A 21113-nucleotide genomic window follows, 5' to 3' on the forward strand; every position below is an offset into this window, starting at 1 on the left:
TCCCTATCCGGGCTACCTTCTGTGCCGCTCGCCTGTACCTTTGAACTTGGCGCGCGTGCCCAGCCTGCAACTTTCCTCTTGACCGTTAACTCGCTCTCTGATGGAGGCGTGGTCAACCCTGACTCATCTTCTCTCGCTGGTGGTGCATATGTGGGCTCTGACACCTGGAACTCCTCCCCCCCACTGCGCTCTGGTGGGGAAGCTGGTCCTGATTTCCAACTGCTGCTCTGGGAGTCCCCGCTGGCCCCTTGCTTCTGGGGTGTCCCCCTTGGCTCGCCCCTTGCCCTGCCCATCGGCGCCCCCTTCTGTGAATCTTCCGATTCGCTGGAGAGGCTCATGGAATCTCTCGGGCTGCTGTCATATTCTCCTACGCTGCCCTCGGATTGCTCCCCCTCGCTCTCCATCTCTTCTCCTCCCTGCGCTCCCGCTGAGTCCCTGACAGACCGCTTACCAGCGGGAAGGTAAACGGCGTTTCCGTGTGCGGCTCTGGCTCGCCAGAGCAGCGATGTCACGCTGGCCACGTGACCCGGAAGTGTCTCCGGACAGCGCTGGCCCCTGGCCTCTTAAGTGAGATGGGCGCACAACCCCAGAGTCTGTCAAGACTGGCCCGTACGGGCAGGGGTACCTTTACCTTTACCTTTAATGATTCAGGAACCAAGTGCTGATCCAGGAAGGACACTTCGATGAAGCTACTTTGTTATGCCAGAGGTTTGTTCAGCTTCTTAGGAAGGCCACTGCATTCCTTGCAAAAGGTCTCAGCTAATACCTAGGAGATTCTGTTTCTAGCTATCTAAAGCCTACATAATTCTAGCTCACACCAGGCCTTTGATACTCCCTGCTTTTCATTCCAGCTACGAAAAGCCTACAGCAAGCTAATGCTTCTTGCTTTGAATGTCATCATCAGAACCTTACTTCATGCAACAGCTGTATCAAATCTCAGCTTGCCTTCGGAAAAAGGTCCCAGCCAAGGACCTAAGTTTCAAAAGTGCTTGATCTCATCACTGACAGCATGGACGTACTAGAACTGCATGCTTGTTTTCCTGTTTTCTTGCACAAGCCATTTATAACACCAAGTCTACATCTCTTAACTTCAAGGAGTCCATGGAACGTTACCTCTACAGGGACTGGGGGTTCTTACTTTGCACATAAAACCAAAGGGTGGGCATAGTAATTATACCCCAATGCAAACCCATTTAGTAAAAGTATATCCTTCGAAAGGCAGGAAAGAACTCTTCTCTTTGCATCTGAGGAGCAAGTCCAGGATCACATTCTCCACTTTTGATTCTCCTTGTCATTTGCTCGTTCCGAATGACCTTCTGCAGCACCAGACATCACCACCAAGCTTATTTTAATCTCCACTTTTATTGAAGCATGAACATAAAGATGCCCTACTCAAAAAATTACATTCAAGCTACTTCTATGAACTACTACTCATGGGAGAGGCTTTCGTAGCCCAGCTCTCCCCAGAGAGTTACTTCTAGAGATCTCAACGGGAAAGATTCAGTATGAATAATCCCTTCACATTAGGCCAGATTTGTTCAGCAAGACACCTCTACTGCTGCTTGGCGAAGAAGGCCTTGCTGTCCTTTACTGTGGGCTTGATGGTGTCACCGCCAGGTTGCCAGCCAGCTGGGCACACTGTAGCAAAATGTACAGAAGTGTGGGGTTAGAATATGTCAAACAGCACTCAAAGCACATAGGTCCACATGGAGCAAGCTTAGGGCAACAAGGTACCCCCAGAAGCAGTAGAAGGAAGCTTTGGAGACATCACATATTAAAAAGTCAGAACTTACTCCATCAACAAGCACAATCTAGATTGGAGCGGCACCTTTTTTCTGGGGATACTCAAGGGTATGCAGTACCATTTTCTTCCAAATGTTAAAAATGTGGCACTTAAGTGTAACAACTTCATAGTGAATACCCACACCCTTTTCCTTAAAAAAAATAAAAAATCAAAGCAGCACTGGAGAGGGGCAAAATGCCACAGCCTTTCCCATCCCAATATGCTCCTTTTGGGGTTTCATGGTCCATAACAGGAGACTACTGTGTTTGCATATGTTCAGGAGGACAGCTGTCACTGGCTAATAGCCACAATGGCTGTGCTGGAGGTAGTATATCTCCACATACCACTTTCTGGAACTCACAAGTGAAGAGTGTACTTGCAGGCTTCCCATGGGCATCTGGTTTGGCCACTGTGGGAACGGGATGCTGGACTAGATGGGCGAATGGATTGAACCAGCAGGGCTCTTGCATTATTAAGAGTTGCATAAGGTTGTCTTGGGTCTACTTTGTACCACGCCACACTTCTGTGATGCTGAAGATGGTGGGCAAGACAGGATATGGCATGAACTGCGCTATGGAAGGCTCTAAGAAATGTTGCTAGCAGTACATCATGCCAACTTCATATATGATACCATTTGCTACAAAGGTGTTTGGGAAGCTGTTATGCACTGTCCATGGGCAGAGAGAGGCCCTTACTTGCCCCATGAAGAGGTAACAGCCACAATTTCTAAAGCAATACTGACCTCCCCCTTCTGTGTTAGCTCTATTATCCCAATCCCCACCCCTTACCTTCACCATGCTGGTCTGTGAACTGGAAAGCCTGTACCAGGCAAAGTGTCTCATCCACAGAACGCCCCACTGGTAGGTCATTCACTGTGATCTGACGAAGGATGCCTTTGTCATCAATTATGAACAGGCCTCTGGATAGTTGTGGGGAGGGGGGGAGAAAGAAGGGCAATTAAGAGCATTTATTATTATTATTATTATTATTATTTTTAAAAAAGAGGATTCAAGCTTGTATGCATTCAAGCCTAAGATGCATTTAAAGCACATGCCTTCCCCCAAAGAATCCTGGGAACTATAGTATAATGGTAGAAGGAACTGTAGTTCGGTGAGGGGCAAGCTACAATTGCCTGGGTTCTTTGGAGAAGGCGCTTTAAAAGGTATGGTGCGTATGCAGCCTTAGAGAGACAGGACAAGAGCAGACACGGGGAATTCTACCCCAGTATTGGAACCTTCTGGAATCTATGTGGCGCTTTTACTGCCTTTATCAGTAGTACCAGGGTCAAAGTTAAGAGTGGGGGAATTCTGAATCTATGCCTACGAAGAAACCTTACTGAGAGATCAACTAAAAGAGGTTGGGGCAAAAGCAGAGACAGACTCAATTAAGTTCCAGCTACAGCTACTAATTCTCTGAAGTCCAAGTCCATACATCCAAGGGCCAGGATTCTAGGACCTAGCTAGTGTTAATAGCTTTTTATATTCCAGCCAGGTTATTACCATTTAGATTACGTACATGGACTTGATGGGTGGGACCAAGCTGATGAATAGAGGATTGAACAGTCCAGCAGCATCAGGGATGACTAACCTCTTCAACAGATCACAGGATTTAAGAGCAGGAGGGACTAATCTGTTGTTCTCCAGATGCTGCTGAATTTTGCAACTTCCATCATTCCTGACCATTGGCCATGCTGGCTGCAGCTGGCAGCTCTAGTTCAGTAACACCTGGAGACTCCCAGGTTAGTTATCCCTGTGTTGCAGCACTGGAGAGAGGAGCTAAGTGGTACTTGAGTCAGCCATGTTGAGGCTTTGCTAGTGAACGCAAGAGGACTGGCATTTGCCAGGATGCCACCAGCCACAGCCCTTTGAACTGTCATCCAGAATTAAGGTTAGACCTCAAGATCTCCATACCTGTATGCAATGCCATCCTCCTCCTTGAGCACTCCATAGTCCTTGCAAATATTGTGGTTGATGTCTGCCACAAGGGGAATATTTGCAGATCCCAAGCCCCCTTCCTTTCTTGCTGTATTGATCCTGCAGGGAAATGGCCGTTAACATCTGCAATATCATTTAGAGCAGAGGTAGAGAACCTGTGAACCAATGCCCACCTCAAACCTAATCATTGGCTATGTTGGGCAAGGGCGGATGAGAGTCCAACAACGGGAGGGCCTCATATCTCCCACCCTTCCATCTTGAACGTCTGCAGACTACTACTCTAGCCATTTACTATTTAGAAATGGTTGAATCAAATATTTCACATGGGATAGATTGCCCCTAGCTTTTTGTTCCAAACTTGACATGGGGCTCCCAGACCAAAGCTGGGTCTAAAAACTGGGCAAGCATCTTCTTCCTCATCAGAAACCTAATTCTGAAGACAAACTGGAAATATTCTCCAATTAGATACAAGTCGGATCCTCTGACCCACAGAAGAGTGAAATGTTCTTTACACCCATTTAGGAGCTCAAATCAACTCTGAACACAACTGCAGTTAGTCTACTGAGGTGGCTGATAAAACTAACAGCAGCTAGGTTTGGCTAGATAAGGCTGGTGGGGACCCTCTACACCCTTCTGTCAGTTAACGTCTGCTTGGCTCCCTCCCAGTGTCAGATCCCTAGAACATTCTTAATGATGTTTCAATTCTAACCCTCTTACTAAGCAACACACAAAATAGGGATGTGCTGTTATTCCTGTCACTCAGTTTCCTTCAGCTAAGCCAGCCTTAAGAAACAACAACATAACCAAAAGTCTTCACAGTATTTGCTTTCTAGCATGGACGGAAACATTGCGCTAGATCTTGAACACCAGGCGACTCACCAGGCCAAATGGGTGAACTGAGAGTCAACCGAGGCAGCAATAACCTCACAGTTGATCTTGCGGAACTCCTCAACTCGATCACTGAAAGCTATGATCTCTGTGGGACAGACGAAGGTGAAATCCAGGGGGTAGAAGAAGAGAACCACATATTTGCCTGTGTAGAGAGGGAGAAAGCCCATCAGAAGCAGAATACTTTTGAGCCAGAAACCTTGCCTGGCTACTATCTGAAGTTTATGGAAGGAGACAACACCTGAAGGCACCAGCACAATGTACTCAAAACAAATGTCATGCCTTGACCACGATAACATTCATCCTTCCTTTGGGATATGGCAAACCCAAGGTCCATTAGCTGCACCTGCTAACAAAATATAGTATTTGCACTACACACCATCATCCCCACAGCAATCTGATTCAGTGCCTGGGGACTGATTACCTCTTGATAAACAGACGGATAATGCAAGATCCTTATGTGCTCCAATGCTGCATAGCAGGAAAATAGTTCTTAAGTGATCCATACCCAGCCTCTCTTATCAAGGTGGGTCTGGGAAACTCTTTAATTAGGGTATTTATGTCCTGCATATTCATGAGCTCAAGGCACCTTGCGACCTTAAGACTGACTGAAGATGTTGTTTAAACAACTGAAAGTGGTACTCTCTCTTACCTTTGTAGTCCGACAACTTTATTTCCTTAATGGCTCCATCCACCACTGCTGTGGCCTTGAAGTCTGGAACTGGCTTACCAATATGAGCTTTACCGGAAGCCATTTCTTTCTGAAATATCAAACAGTGTAAAGGCTTAGGTAGACAACCAAGTTGAGCCGCTTTCAACCAAGAGGTCTGCTACTGAGTACATATCCCAGGAGAGGCATTTTCTTACCTTCTGAAGGATTGTAAACAAGGCAGCTCTGTTTTGGCTTACAACTCTTCCCCAACGTCAAGCCCAACTTTTGTAGTGCCCAAACAATTAAGATGCACTTCAGAGGAAACAAGAAGCCTCATCCAATTCTGCATAGTGCTGTACAGAGCCCCAGTCACATGAGTTGTAAAGGATTATAACTGTGGAGGGTGACGCAAGGCAATCCCTGAGGAATGCAAGATCAGGGAGTCTTGCACCCTCACTCCTTTGAGGAAGACTGCAGAGGGTTTGAGTCAGTGGCCTCTTGGTTCAGCAGGATATTTTTATTAGCCTCATTCCATTTTAGCTAGGCGTGAGCAAGTGCTCCCAGACAACTTTCTGGCTAATTGAAATTTTACCACCTTCAATGCATTTCAGTTACCATGTGCACTATTTGCCTTGGAGCTCAACAAGCAGTTTCACTAATCCATTACATAAAAACATGAGGTGGTAGTGTGCTGTGTACAGTACTTTTGAACACTGCTTCTTATTGCTTGGCTCTAGCAGGTGTGTGTGTGTGTGTGTGTGTATATATAATTTTTAGGTGATTTGGAGGTCTGATGTGCCTCCTCCTCTCCAACCAGGGGCGGCACATCCCATTGTGTTGCTTGAGGCTAAGTGGGAAGTGCTTCCCCACCCTGCCGCTGCCGCCAAAGCATCCCTAGGCTGCATGGTGGCAGCATGAAGCAGCAGCAGGTTCCGGCAAAAATCCTGCTGGAAATCAGCTCTGATACTCTGCCAGTGGGGCACCCACCAAGGCACCCCCTCAGGGGCTTCCACCACCCAAGATGGCTGCTTCACCTTGCCTCCTGTGTGGGGCCAGCCCTGTCTCCACCCCCATCCCATAAGAGGCTCTCTTTATAAAGAATTTGCCCCATTACACCCCTTCATGTTAAACCTTGCCAATTTGGGTTTGGCTCCTTTTTGCATAAGCGAAGTCTCAATATTTCATAACTACTTCAAAGCTCCAGCTGCTTTTTGGCATCAAGAAAACAACCCTGGGATTTAGATGTAGCATGTATAAAATCAAACCTGAGTTCCTTTCAAGAAGCTGCATGCATGAATACGAAGTTTAATACTAGGTTATGAAAGGCCAAATCTGGAAGCAAACACAATAGATACTTGACAACATAACCAGGAGATTAAGTCTCTTCCATTCATAACTACAATGGTGACAGATAAGGATAGGCAGTGGGACGCAGGTGGCGCTGTGGGTTAAAGCCTCAGCGCCTAGGACTTGCCGATCGAAAGGTCGGCGGTTCGAATCCCTGCGGCAGGGTGCGCTCCCGCTGCTCGGTCCCAGCGCCTGCCAACCTAGCAGTTCGAAAGCACCTCCGCGTGCAAGTAGATAAATAGGGACCGCTTACCAGCGGGAAGGTAAACGGCGTTTCCGTGTGCGGCTCTGGCTCGCCAGAGCAGCGATGTCACGCTGGCCACGTGACCCGGAAGTGTCTCCGGACAGCGCTGGCCCCTGGCCTCTTAAGTGAGATGGGCGCACAACCCCAGAGTCTGTCAAGACTGGCCCGTACGGGCAGGGGTACCTTTACCTTTACCTTTTATGTAAATAAGTCCCTTTTTTAATTAAAAAAATAAACAATAAAATGAAATTGATTATTATAATGACCAGGAAGTGCGACCAGTGGTATGCCACACCCTTCTCACCTTCTTCTCCTTCCTCCTCCTCCTCAACAGGCCTTCTCTGCCTTCTTCTACACTGTGGATTTCATCCAGTCGCAAATGAAGAGACATGTGGCCACCCCAAGCGACCTGGAGCAGGCTGCTAACGAAATATGCAGCGCAACCTGGTCCGAGGTGGGTTTCCTCGTAAGGGGGGGCTTTTACAATGCAAACATTTAGGTCCTGGCAGTTTAAGAAGAAATCTGATATTTCAAAAGATTTCAGTTTCAGCTGTAGGGTAGCATGGTGTATAGTGCAGATACCTTCTTAGACCCAGGACCCAATTTTACCCAAACATGCATTTGGGGGACCCATATCTTAATCTTTTATCTTATATTTCTGCTGTGACCCTCCTTGGGTCATGCTGTGAACCACTGGCAGGTCCCAGCCCACCAGTTGAAGACCAGTGGATAGCGTTGGGGCAGGATCCTGAGCTGCGAAGCTCACAATGAGTGACTCACTCTCTCTCACTCACTTAGCCTAACCTACTTTGCAGGGCTGTTGAGACAAAATGGTGTGGGTATGGGAAGGGGAGGGAGGGAGAGGAAGAGGGAGAGAGAGAACCTTGTGTGCCACCTAGTGTTTCTTGGGGGAAAGGCAGAGTGTAAGTGGAGCAAGGAACATGCCTGTTGTGATTCCTTCATCACGGGGGTTGAAGTAGGTGGCCCTTTGTCTCCCTTCCATCTCTCCAATTTTGTGATTTCCTTCAGGACCAGGAAAGAGGCAAAAACAGGGACAAAGAAAAGATACAGCCATGCAAAACTGAGGAAAGGGCAGAGGGCTCTGCAATGCCCCTTTTTGGATAACTGGAGATGTCCTGGAAGCTGGGAGGTTAATTATGTGGGTGACATAACTGAGATTAGACGACAGCTCTTAACACAGCAATGAGGGATCTTTTTCAGCCAGATGGCTGCATTTCCTCACAGGAAACCCACCAGGCCAGTGAGTCTGGGGTAGGAGAATGGGTTGAACAGGAGGAGTAGCCTGTGAGAGCTAGGAACACCCTCCCCTCAGGCGGGACAGGACCCAAGAAGGTTGGGAGGTTGTGCTTTGCATTTGAGAAGAATTTCAAGCCTTTTCCCTTCCCTCCTCTCTTCCTGCCATGCTTTTGTAAATCTAGCTTCTTGAGAAAGCTCCAGGCCTAGAGAAGAGGCTTCCCGATTACTGTTCAGCAACCACCTTCATCTACGTCATCCTCACACGGGGCTACAAATTTGACAACAGCACCTTCCCCAACATCGCCTTCCAAAAAAAGGTACGAACCTAAGAAGAGGCTGTTGGATCAGGCCAAGGGACCATCAGGTCCAGCATTCTGTTCTCACAGTGACCAGTCAGGTGCCTATTCTGAGAAGCCTGCAAGCATGGCCCCAGCACGAGAGCCCCTCTCCCCGCTGGTATTCAGAAGCATTCCTACCTCTGACGATGCAGAGCAGACCCATCCAAATTGATGTCCATCACTTCCTCCTGTGGGAGGGAGTTCCCTAGTTTAACTAGGCTCTGTGAGAAAAAGGACTTCCTTATATCGGTGCTGGATCTTCCAACTTTCAGGTTCATTGCATGTCCATGGGTTCTGGCGTTATGCGAGAGGAATAAAAGCTTTTCTCCACCCACTTCTATCATGCCCCCCCCCCTTACTAGGCTTTCCTCTAAACTAAAGAGTCCTGGGCCACCATGCCATTAAAACCCTATGATCCCACTTTAAACAGTGCTGGCTTCTCCAAAAGAACTCCGGGAACTGTAGTTTGTTAAGGGGGCTGAGAGCTGTTAGGAGGCCCCTATTCCCCATCTCAGAGCTACAATTCCCAGAGTGGAACTTGAAGGTGGTGGAACACTGGGAATTGCAGTTGAGGGGAATGGATGGGTCTCCTAAAAACTTCCAGCATCCTTAATGAACTACAGCTCCCAAATAATTCTTTGGGAGAAACCAGCACTGTTTAAAGGAGTATTGTGCCTCTTTGAATATATGGTGTGAATGTGGCCCAGGTCTATAATACATACACAAAGTGTGCCTAAGCACATAAATTGAATTTAGATGTAGACCTAGGTAGAGAATGATCTATATTTAAATTAAACATGTTCATTCTGTTTGCTCCTAAGTTTATCTTTTGCCACTTGCTATCTGTCTCAGATTCCAACCAACGTGTTTCAATAACCAATATGAGCCTCCCCCCCCCAAAAAAAGCCCCCAGTTGTGCTTTTGGTAACCTGTATTCTGCCTGCAAAAAAGCAGTTATGTTCTTAGCAACATGAATTCTTCTGGAACATGCAGGGCCCTGTTGTGTGATGGTGATGTAGGGAGCTTTGAGAGGGACCCTGCTGATCGCTGTGGTGCTCAAGTGAGGGAACGCTTTGTAATGGAAGTAGCCACAGGGGAAGCGTTGCCAGTTGTGTGAGTCTTTTTACAACATTTTCTTTGTTCCTACATACAGGCTGGGGATACCTCCATCGGCTGGGCCCTGGGATACATGCTGAACCTCACCAACATGATTCCGGCCGAGGAGACCGGCTTCTGGAAGGGCACAGCATACGGCCCCTGGGTTGGCGCAGTCCTCCTCTTCGTTGCCATCATCCTGGTCACTGTGGCAAGCATCTTCTGTCTGCTGAGATCCACCAGGGGACGGGGAATGATGTAAAGGGCTGTCCTGAGCAGGTGGGAGCCCAGTACAGTGGGGTTTATGTGGAGATGGCGGGTCTTCCTGGGCCACATCCAGTGTCCAGCCTGACCACACGGCTTGTTGGCTTGGATCCCCTGTGGAGATCAGAACCCATTCCTCACATGACCCACACCCCAAACCACAACTACAGCCTAGAAGGAGAGGAGATGGAGACTGAGGCTGGACAAAAAAAGAGTTTATTTGAGGCTTGTGACGAAGCCCTTGTTTGGATCCAAGAGTGCTGCAGTCTGAACGATCAACTTCCCTCATTTTCTTCCATTGTTGAAGAGCCAGTGAAAATGACAAGGAGTGGTTGTGGTTGTTCTTGTTTTCTTTTCATAAGGACTCCAGCTGAAAGCAAGGTTTTTCTGGACTTCCACCCACTCCTCTGCTTGCATATCTGTTACTTATTGAAGCTCAGGGACTTATTGAATCTGCCATGAATGCTTTGTTCTTGGCAAGGCTCCAGCCCTGGGAAGAAATGTTGGGTGGGGGGACTGGGGGGGGGAGCTCAACTTTTTGCATTACAAACAGACCAGTGTGGCTGAAATCTGGCACTGTAGATAAGCACCAGGTGTGGCACAAATTGCACCAGTGATGTGGGCACCTGTGGTTCTGCTTTCTTTGAGCTCCCCCAGGGCCACCTTACCATTGAGCAAAGCGAGGCAGCAGGTGCGGGGGGCTGAGAGGCAGCAGAGAGACCTGCGTACAGGTCAGCGGTAGAGCTCCTGCTTTACATGCAGAAGGTTCAGTCCTTGGTTAGACCCTCATATAGGACTGGGAATGTCCCCTGCCTGAACCCCTGCTGTTGGTCAGTGTGGACAAGGCTGAGCTACTGACTGAGTAGAAGGTAGGTTCCTAGGTTCTTGGCCCCTGAGCCAACTTGCTGTCCATGGGAGCTTTGGAGAATGCTGCCATGGTTGAAGTAAGATGGGACAGCCACTCTAGTCAACTATCCAGGAGTGGCCTCTCTTGCCTTTTACCTCAGGCAGCAAAATGTCTGCCCCCACCTGACTTCTTAAAACTTCTTACGGTGGTCTGCTAACATTGCATTCAAGAGTCTCATCCAAAATTAAAACACCAAAGACAAATCTTGAATTTGAAGTCTACCCATAGAAAAGACTTCAAACTGGTTTAGTCTTCAATCCTGAACAGTACTCACTTACCTGGGCATAAGCTCCACTGAACTCAGTGGGACTTGCTTCTGTGTAAATGTGGGTAGCAGGAATGCACCACTGATTTTTTAAAACAACTATTATTATTATTATTGGTATTTGCTTGCTTTCCTGGAAACTCTGAACTGTGCAGGTGGAGGTGAAAGTGGGTTGAAGGTCTCTGAAGGAGGAGCTGCAATTCCAGGATAAGGAAATCACTATTTTTTTTCATGGAAAAATTCCAGGTGGGGCAGCTGGGAAACTGCATTTAAATATACTCTACTAACTTGATTTGAAATAATTTGATGAGGGGTAGAGAGAAAAAACATCACCCCACCCCTTCACAACTTTTGGCTGTTTTTACATCAAATACGCCCCCACATCTGGCTCATTTATTCCAGGATCCTGTTCTCACCGTGGCTAACTGGACCTTGGTGCAAAACAGACAAGCTTTCAGTGGTTTCTTCCTCACCCCAATACTCCTTAGCATATTCTGCACTCTTAAAACAAAATGCAGCTATATGTGTGTGTGATATATTCCATCTGTTTTCCTTTTAAAGAAAAACACTGCACGTCTTAAAAAAAAGCAAACTAAAACATCTCATAGATACCAACATTTGGCGTGCTCAGCTGAGGAGTTAGTTATTGATCATTGTGAGCCCCTGGTTTGCCTCCAAGCAGCGACTTCAGCATCAGGAGAGTGACAAAATATTTTCTACCATTAGAATCCATTGCTTTTAGGGCTGGTTTCCAGACAGATTCACTGGTGTTGTGGAAGAAGGAGCCTGTCAATTTCAGTTGCTCACCATTTCTCATTCCCTTCATTATGTTGAATTTGCTCCATTTTTGCATGTTTGTGATTCTTTTATTAAAAAAACACATTAAAAATTCATATGCATTTGTGTTTCGTTTCTCCTAACATAGAGATTTTTGAACACAATCTTGCTGAATAAAATGCACTGCTGCATGCTACTACTCCAGACATTTCCCTGATGATGATGATGATGATGATTTATTTATACCTTGCCCATCTGGCTGGGTTTCCCCGGCCACTCTCTTCAGATGTCTTCTAAAAATCTGGAAGTTTTCTCTTTGACATCTGGTGGGAGGGTGTTCCACAGGGTGGGTGCCACTACCGAGAAGGCCCTCTGCCTGGTTCCCTGTAACTTGGCTTCTTGCAGTGAAGGAACCTCCAGAAGGCCCTCAGCACTGGACCTCAGTGTCCTGACAGAATGATGGGGTGGAAACGCTGCTTCAGGGATACTGGACCGAGGCCATTTAGGGTTTTAAAGGTCAGCACCAACACTTTTAATTGTGCTCAGAAACGTACTGGGAGCCAATGCAGATCTCTCAGGACCGGTGTAATGTGGTCTCGGCAACTGTTCCCAGTCACCAGTCTAGCTGCCACATTCTGGATTAGTTGTAGTTTCTGGGTCACCTTCAAAGGTAGCCCCACATAGAGTGCATTGCAGTAGTTCAAGCGAGAGATAACTAGAGCATGCACCACTCTGGCAAGACAGTCCACGGGCAGGTAGGGTCTCAGCCTGCGTACCAGATGGAGCTGATAAACAGCTGCCCTGGAAACAGAATTGATCTGCGCCTCCATGGACAGCTGTGAGTCCAGAAGGACTCCCGGGCTGCGCACCTGGTCCTTCAGGGGCGCAGTTACCCCATTCAGGACCAGGGAGTCCTCCACACCTGCCCGCCTTCTGTCCCCCCAAAACAGTACTTCTGTCTTGTCAGGACTCAACCTCAATTGGTTAGCCACCATCCATGCTCCAACCACCTCCAGACACCCACACAGGACCTTCACCACCTTCACTGGTTCTGATTTGAAAGAGAGGTAGAGCTGGGTATCATCCGCATACTGATGAACACCCAGCCCAAACCCCCTGATGATCTCTCCCAGCGGCTGCATGTAGATGTTGAAAAGCATGGGAGAGAGGACAGAACCCTAAGGCAGCCCACAAGTGAGAGCCGAGGGGTCTGAACACTCATCCCCCAACACCACTTTCTGAACACGGCCCAGGAGGAAGGAGCGGAACCACTGTATGACAGTGCCCCCAGCTCCTAGCCCCTCTAGACGGTCCAGAAGGGTTTTATGGTTGATGGTGTCAAAAGCCACTGAGAGATCCAGCAGAACTAGGAAACAGCTCTCACCTTTGTCCCTAGCCTTGGTTGGTTTCACTCATCCAAACAGCCTGTCCACATCCTTGGAGGTAACAGATTGGAACTGATCCCACACAACTTGACTAGACAGGACTCTAGCCCTCTCCTGAGTGGTTGCTGAACAACTCCCAGCCCTGCTCCTATGGTGGAGTCTACCTCTTCCCAAATCTGAGCGACTTTATGTGCAAAAAAGTTTGCAAAATCATTGCAGGAGATCATACTGGGCCCCGATGTAGCAGGTGGTTCCGCTAAATTGCGAACCACCTGAAAGAGTCTCCTGCTGCTGTTTTCTGCATATGCAATAGAGACGGTGAAGAAAGTCCTCTTCACTGTCGCTATCGCCACTTGGTAGGCTCGCCACTGAGCTCTAACCCATGTCCGGTCAGCTTCAGAATGAGTTATCTGCCACCGGCACTCTAGCCGTCTCAGTGATTGTTTCATTGGCCTCAGATCCATGGAAAACCATGGGGCTGTCTGGGCTCCATGCAATCGGAGAGGGCGCTTTGGAGCTAAACAGTCGATAACCCTGGTTAACTCCACATTCCAGCGGGTCACCAGGGAATCAGCTGAAAGGCCATCAACATGGGATAAAGCATCCCCTACCACTCTCTGGAAACCATTTGGATCCATTAAGTGGCGGGGGCGGACCATCCGAATCGGTCCCATCTCCCTGCAGAGGGGAAGGGTCGTGGAGAAGTCCAGTTGCTCTAGGAAGTGATCTGACCATGGCACTTCTTTACTTTCGTTTTCACTTAGTGTCAGATCACCAATATCCATAGAGGTGAACACCAGGTCCAAGGCATGTCCGCGGTTATGAGTTGGGCCAGACTTATTCAGGGACAGCCCCATGGAAGCCATGCTTTCCATGAAGTCCCAAGCGGTCCCTTGTAAGGTCGTGTTGACATGAATAGTCCTCAAACTATGACTAAACCTGCCTCCTCGGTAATGACATGGTCTGGTCTTAGCTTAACTCCTCCTCCTACCTGTGATCACTGAGATCGGTTGTCCCAGTGCATCCTCCACTGTGGAACCTACCCCAGCCATTTTGTTGGCTGGGACCCACTCCCAGGCAGCCCTGCCCCCCCCCTTAAGAACAAAATAAAACCTAAAACAACAACAACAACAGCAACACCACACACACACACACACACACACACACACACACACAATAAAACAATACAAACCAAAAACAGTAAAAATTACAAACATACCAAAATTAAACACATTCCCAAACTAAACATCCATCCCACCCCCCACACCAAAACCAAAAATTTTAAAGGGGAAAAAAGGAATTTTAAAAACATTTTTAAAATAACTCTGCGCTGTTCTGAGTCCTCCTGGGCAGCAGCGGCGGCAGCGGCAGCCATCCTTATGATGCCTCTCAGGCCCCGCCCTGGGCCAGGTGGTGAGTGGCAGGAGCGGGGCCCTCAGGCACTCAAGCAGGGGAGTCCTCCTGGGCAGCAACAACAGCATCCTCCCCTAAGCAGATACCTTTTGCAATTTGCAAATGTGTAGTGGGCAGTGGCATAGCGTGGGTTGTCAGCACCCGGGGCAAGGCAAGTAATTTGCGCCCCCTAACCCGTGGATTTGCGCCCCCAACCCGTGGATTTGCGCCCCCTAACCCTAACCCCCAGATGTTGCGCCCGGTGCGGCCGCCCCCCCCCTGCACCCCCCACGCTACGCCACTGGTAGTGGGGCATGCCCTGATTTGGGGTTTGCTCCTAAAATCCTCAGAATGCTGTTGATGGAATGGCTGAAGGGTGAAATGCAAAGTCCAAGTAGGTTCTCTTCAGGGTCCTGACCAGGGATTTCGGTTAGGGTATTATTCTGTAAGCTGGTGGTGCTAGAGGTTGAACCTGGAAACTTTGCCTGCAAAGCAGGTTCTCAACCACAGATCCTTCCCAACAAATCAGGTTACAATTTCACAGTGGGGAACCTTTTCTGAGACACCAAGGGCCACAGTTCCTCCACTGTCAACCTCCTGTGACACCACATGCCAATGGTGGGCAGGGCCAAAGACAAAAGTAGGAGGAGCAATGGATGTGACTTTTGCCCCTGGGTGGTATGCTAACATTCCAAGAGGTTTTGACACATGTAGGGATCTCTCAGAGGCACATTCCTGCCAGGCAAATTGACCTGAAGGGGTTGCTCCCCCCACCCCTGAACCTGAGTCCCCTCACATCTCTAGCCAGGAGTACTACTAGGTACTCAGACATCTTGGGCCACAGGCCCTGGACACAAATTGTCAAATTCAGGCTGAATTTCAGATGGCAGAGGTGGAGGGGAATGCAAACTGTGGCTTTTGCTGCCAGGGTTTCCTCTGAGCTACGGGGTGCCTGCAGGATTTTCAGGACCCAGCACATTGCATGTGCCAAACCCCACAATGAATCTAACACACGTGTGTGTGTGTGTGTGTGTGTGTGTGTGTGTGTGAAATGTCCTCCGAAAGGGTTAAACTTCAACGGATTCCTCCTCCTCTCCTCAAACTGGGCGGGAATTATGTGGGGTTTTTAAACCCCACTCCTCAGCTGAAGGCCACTCAATGGCTTGCAATTCTGAAAGACACAACACACAAGGAAAAGGGGGTGACGAGGGAGAAGGGTTGGAAACAAAAAGCAAACTTGTGCATCCGTTCTTACATTAACCAGTTCAGGTACCCTTATGGAATGGCTGTTGCTAAGAGACAGTTGAGGCAGGACAATGGAAAAATCTTGGCTTACTTACTCATCTTCTGGCCTAATGGCAAATAATTCAGATCAGATCCCAGCCTCACAAAGCGGCTCAGAGCTAGAGTAGCTCTGGCAGTGCTGGTGGTGAGGGCTACACTGGCACAAGAATGACTCCATTCATCCTTCATGCCCTGACCCTCTAGCGCGTGAATGCATCCACTACAAGCACCAGCAAACCATGCTATGCTGCTGGGCATGACAAACATAGGTCCATTTCCGTGGGGTGTCCAAGTTCACTTGTTTTCCTCTTCCCTCCCTATCCACTTTTCCTTTTGTGTTTCATCTTTTTAGACCGTAAGCCTGAGAGACAGGGACTGTTTTATCTCCACTGACCTATAAGCTGCTCTGGGTGACTTTCCTAATTGAAGTGCACAGTACAAATGCTTTGAATAAATAAAATTAAACAAAACAAAAAAGTGGGGGAAGGATGTCTCAGGATGACCTTAGCCTCTGGGCAGTGCGGCAATTGCTTTCAGGCAAATTTGAAACTTACACTTAAGATGTAGTGAAGGATTTGTCCAGTTGGGCTTTAGGTCCCTTTAGATCTGAAGCTGGTGTGGAGGTTTTTGGCCGTAAGATGGCATTGTTATGTTATGCTGTAGGAAAATGAACTGTGATTTAAGAATGGGCGGGCTCTACAATCTAGCGGTTTTCGAGTTGCTGCCAGCTCATATGTAGCAGGTATTCTTGTTTTAGGAGTGGGGTGCATTGTGGGTAACCATGATGGTGAAGAAATGTCCCAGCTTCCCTTTGATAGCAGAATGGTACCACTTTTCTAAATAAAAAACAATGCATTCCTTTTCTTATTATTGAATTTGTTTTTATCTTGCCGTTCCAGTGAACACAGGACAGTGAGGCTGGCTCACCCTCACCCCTCCATTTCATCATCACAACAACCCTGTGAGGCAGGTCCCTTAGGGTAACAGTGGCTGGTCTAAGGTCACCCAGTGAGCTCTGCAGCTGCATGGGGCTTTGGATCTCGATGGCCACAGGCCTAGTCAATGAGACTGGCCAGAGTATGGTTACCAGACGTCCCTGTTTCCCGGGGACAGTCCTTGGACTTACAAATCTGTCCCTGGACAAAATCTGTCCCTGGAATGTCCCCAGATTTCATTTAATGTCCCCAGATTTAACGTATTTTTTGCTCTATAAGACTCACTTTTTCCCTCCTAAAAAGTAAGGGGAAATGTGTGTGCGTCCTATAGAGCGAATGCAGGATGCGCAGCTATCCCAGAAGCCAGAACAGCAAGAGGGATTCATAATATTTTTTTTCTGTTTTCCTCCTCCAAAAAATACCGCATTTTTCGCCCTATAGGACGCACTTTTTCCCCTCCAAAAATGAAGGGGAAATGTGTGTGCGCCCTATGGGGCGAATGCAGGCTTTCGCTGAAGCCTGGAGAGCGAGAGGGGTCGGTGCGCACCGACCCCTCTCGCTCTCCAGGCTTCACGCAGCTCCCATGGCTTCCGGAGAATTGCCTGAATGCTGACGCCTGGGCACGCTAAGCTCAGCGCGCCCAGACTTCGCACAGCTCTCTGCAAAGTGCAGGAGCCCGGTGCTGGGCTCCCGCGGCTTGCGGAGAGTTGCCTGTTCTGGGGGCTGGGGGGGAAAATAATTTTTTCCCCTTTATTTCCCCCCAAAAAAACTAGGTGCGCCTTATGGGACGGTGCGTCCTATAGGGCAAAAAATACGGTAGGTGCGTCTTGTGGTCTGGTGCGTCTTATAGAGCGAAAAATACAGTATATTTTAAGTGTTGTAGATTTAATAGTAGGGAATGGTTCAACGGCACAAGACATATCATATGGAGACTTCCAGCGAGGCAAAATGGCAGGCGCCACGGCAGCGAGCAGCTCCTGCGCTACCAGGCTGGCTCTGGGCTGCTGAGACTGCTGCTGCCATTGCCAAGGGGAAACCGGGGACGCCCAGTGCGTCAACTGTGGAAACCACTGAACACTCCCCATGACCCAAATCGAGCTGGGAGCGAGAGCGTCTGGCCACCCAGCAGACTCCGCAGCAGTCCTCCAGGGCCAGGAAAACCCTGGAGCTGATGCAGGGAGAAGGAGGAGAGGAGAAGGAGAAGGAAGAGAGAGAAGGAGGAAGGAGAAAAAAGAGGGGAGCCTCGACCTTGCCGCGCCACTGCCGCTGAGGAGGAGAGGTAGGAGAGCACTGGGAGGGCCAGGACATGTGGCCGAGCCCAGGCCCGACCCGAGCCTACTCCACGGCGGCTAGCACTCCAAGAGAGCAGGCTGGGGCCCAGAGGAAGGCCGCGCGACAGAGGAGACCACAGAAGAGAAGATATTACTTCTTTTTTAAAAAAACACACCTTTTTTTAATAACTTAAAAAAAAAAAAAAAAAGTGTCCCCAGATTCTTTGAAAAAAATCTGGTAACCTTAAGCCAGAGCACAGGAGCCAACTTTTAGGGGCAGAGGGGTTTTCATGCCCACCCCAATAAAAGTCCCTCCCAAAGGTAATGGGCACTGCCATTCAAATGGTGTGTGTGCACTGCATCACATGACTGATTATGCAGGGTGGGTATTACCTGCCCCCCCCCATATTTTATTCAAGTTGGCACACACACAACCACAATTTTAAACAGTATTATTTTAAATTGTAGTACAGTTCCTAGCACTTTTAGGCCCCCATCCTATATAGACACACACCTAGAAGGAATTAAATCCACTGAACAAACTTATTTCTCAGTGGACGTGAATAGAATTGCATTATTAGGTACTCTGTAATATGCTAATTTTTAAACATCTGAATCATTAATAACAATGATTAATAATAATAATTATGGGACATGCTTCAATATTAATCAACCAATAATCATTAATAACAACAGAATAATAATTAGAGTATTTCATTTTTATTGCTAATGACTAATAATAACAACAGTGCATGCTGTAGTATTAAATAAACCAATAACCATTAATAACAATAAAATAATAAGCGGAATATTGATTCTTATTATTCATGGCTAATAACAGCAGCAATAATTATTAATCTCTGTAAGTTCGGGGGGTATTTCTTTTTTATTATCAGTGACTAATAATAATAATAATAAGAGAGTATGAATATTAACCAACCAATTAATAATTAACTGTAAGATGGTAAGGAGAGTATTTCATTTTTATTATTTATGGCTAATAATAATTAAAAAGACGTTTTAGTATTAAATAAACCCATCAGCATTAATAGCAATAAAAAAGTCGTGCGGGTATTTAGTGTATAGTATTAATGACTACTACTACTAATAAAAATAATAACAGATCATGCTTTAGTATTACGCAACTGACCATCATCAATAACTATGAAATAACGGCGAGAGTATTTTTTTTCCCCATCAGTACTAGTAGAGTATGCTTTGATATTATTGGCCAAACATTAAAAAAAAAAACATGTCCCGGGGCTTAAGCGCCACCAGTCCGGCCAGGTGGAGGCGGCGGGGGCGGAGCTTTGCGCGCTGCGCTCGGCACCCGCCTCGCCCTTTCCCTCCTGCGTCCCGGGGCGATTGCGAAGCCCGGTTGCACCTGCGGCCACTCGCGGCTACGGCCAGGTGGGCGGCGCGGGGCGAAGCCTGCTGACCAAAGGAGGGCTGCCATTGGTCCCTGGCGCGCGCCCGCCCCCTCCCCGCCGGCTGGCCCCGCCCGGGCTCTGCTTTGCTCATGCCAGCGCAGCGCTGCTCCCTCGGCTCCCCTGTGCCGCATCGCCAAGCAGCCGCCGCCGTCGCCGCGATGCTCCGCCGGGCCAGCCGCTGAAGGATGAGCGCCGCTCCCTTCCTCCGCCTGCTGCTCCTGACGCCCCTCGCCTGGGGCCTCCTCAGTAAGCCCCCTCCCCCTCTGGGGGTCTCTCTCTCTCTCTCTCTCTGGGCCTCCCCCGCCTGCGGGCTTTCTCTCCTCCCGGTCGCTGTGCCCCCCCTCCTGCACCCATCCCCTCCTGGATTTTATCTTCAGTCCTAATCTCCCCCACCATTACTTTCCCCCCTAGCTAGAATAACCCCCCCCAACCTTCCTCTTCGCCCCGCTTCACTTTGTCCTTCGCCCCCCTCCACACCCCTTGTTCTCCTTTAGATACGCCCCCCCACCCGTCCTTTCCTTAATTAACATTTCTCTTACTAGGGTTCAATCCCATTCCTCCCCACATTTCCTTCATGACCCCCCCCCCGCTTTATTTTCCTAATGATTCTATTCCAAAGCTTTAATTCTCTCCCCCTCCCTTCTATCCAACCCTGATTCTGTCTGGCTGACCCCACCCTGCCCGAATAATTTCCTCTTAGTTATGTGCTGCCATTTATGCACTTTGTTGTTAGAGGGGTTTTTTTTTGGGGGGGGGTGTTCCACCGTTGGCAGTTCTGGCTGAGGTGGACTGGCTTATATTGGGCGCTCGGAGTTTAGCTGCAGGGCTGGATAGCTCCTGCCAAAGTTATACAGTGTTACCTCGGGTTAAGTAATTAATTCTTTCTGGAGGTCCGTTCTTAACCTGAAACTGTTCTTAACCTGAGGTACCACTTTAGCTAATGGGGCCTCCTGCTGCCGCCACGCGATTTCTGTTCTCATCCTGAAGCAAAGTTCTTAACCCAAGGTAATATTTCTGGGTTAGCAGAGTCTGTAACCTGAAGGGTATGTAACCCGAGGTACCACTGTACTGATATGTGGCCTCAAGGCTGTTTCCTTGGTGTTGTTTTTAACAAGAGTGCTCTTATTGTGCCTTACTTTTCGGTCGATGTGTGTGGTTGCATGTGTGTGGCCTTGGAGCATAAGCTCCTGCTTAGTGGTGGATTTCACACCCTGCCCCCACCCCACCCGTTGGTGTTCACTAAAGGAGAAAGGCTTCATTCCTTCCCACTCTGATGGACGGAGCACCTAAAACCATGTGTCATCCAGTAAAGAAATAGATTCTGGAAAACAGGGCCTCTTTTCTTGTTGTGCATAATGGGCAGGTAGCTTTTTTTGTTGCTAATTTACCATTTAATCTTGGTATGGAATCAGACCCCTTTGTCTGTGTTGCAAATGCTGCAGCATAGCAGTCCTTGCTAATCTGGGGCACCTCCAGATGTTTTGCACCACAAACCAGCATAAGCCTGATGGGAGTTGTTGTCCAACAGACCCGTAGAGCACCAGATTGGCAAAGGCACCACCTGCACATTCAGCCTCCTGGCAGCTGAGCTTGTTTTGCAACTTCTGACTCTCATGAATACAACCTTGGACACATCACATAAGTCACAAAGCTTCTTGATTGATT

General features: G+C 48.3%; 3 protein-coding genes across 3 annotated transcripts in view; 2 read left to right on the top strand and 1 right to left on the bottom strand.

Annotated features, from left to right (window-relative positions):
* The window catches only part of ENTPD2 (ectonucleoside triphosphate diphosphohydrolase 2), a 43969-nt gene extending 32102 nt beyond the window's left edge, over positions 1–11867 (top strand). The window contains exons 7-9 of the mRNA XM_079962144.1: positions 7183–7302; positions 8288–8422; positions 9597–11867. Coding sequence (XP_079818270.1) covers positions 7183–7302; positions 8288–8422; positions 9597–9800 — 459 coding nt within the window. The 3' untranslated portion in view covers positions 9801–11867. The remainder of the gene's footprint in view (positions 1–7182; positions 7303–8287; positions 8423–9596) is intronic.
* Positions 1344–5401, bottom strand: LOC307207933 (peroxiredoxin-2-like). Its single transcript, XM_079962270.1, has 5 exons — positions 5258–5401; positions 4597–4750; positions 3694–3816; positions 2572–2702; positions 1344–1638 (listed from the first exon to the last, which is right to left on the bottom strand). The coding sequence occupies exons 1-5, from the start codon at positions 5358–5360 to the stop codon at positions 1553–1555; spliced, it is 597 nt and encodes a 198-aa protein (XP_079818396.1). The 5' UTR covers positions 5361–5401; the 3' UTR covers positions 1344–1552.
* A 7653-nt stretch (positions 11868–19520) lies between the features above and the next one.
* NPDC1 (neural proliferation, differentiation and control 1) overlaps positions 19521–21113 on the top strand; it is a 54821-nt gene continuing 53228 nt past the window's right edge. Inside the window, exon 1 of the mRNA XM_079962248.1 lies at positions 19521–19694. Within this exon, the coding sequence (XP_079818374.1) occupies positions 19634–19694 (61 nt within the window). The 5' untranslated portion in view covers positions 19521–19633. The remainder of the gene's footprint in view (positions 19695–21113) is intronic.

This window comes from Podarcis cretensis, assembly GCF_951804945.1.
Source record: "Podarcis cretensis genome assembly, chromosome: Z".
Lineage (NCBI taxonomy): Eukaryota > Metazoa > Chordata > Lepidosauria > Squamata > Lacertidae > Podarcis > Podarcis cretensis.

Coding starts and splice junctions, on each gene's coding strand:
- LOC307207933 (XM_079962270.1), bottom strand. CDS start 5,360: ATGGCTTCCGGTAAAGCTCATATTGGTAAGCCAGTTCCAGACTTCAAG. Junction 4,751..5,257: donor AAAGTTGTCGGACTACAAAG/GTAAGAGAGAGT, acceptor CTCTCTACACAG/GCAAATATGTGGTTCTCTTC. Junction 3,817..4,596: donor CAGTTCACCCATTTGGCCTG/GTGAGTCGCCTG, acceptor ATTTCCCTGCAG/GATCAATACAGCAAGAAAGG.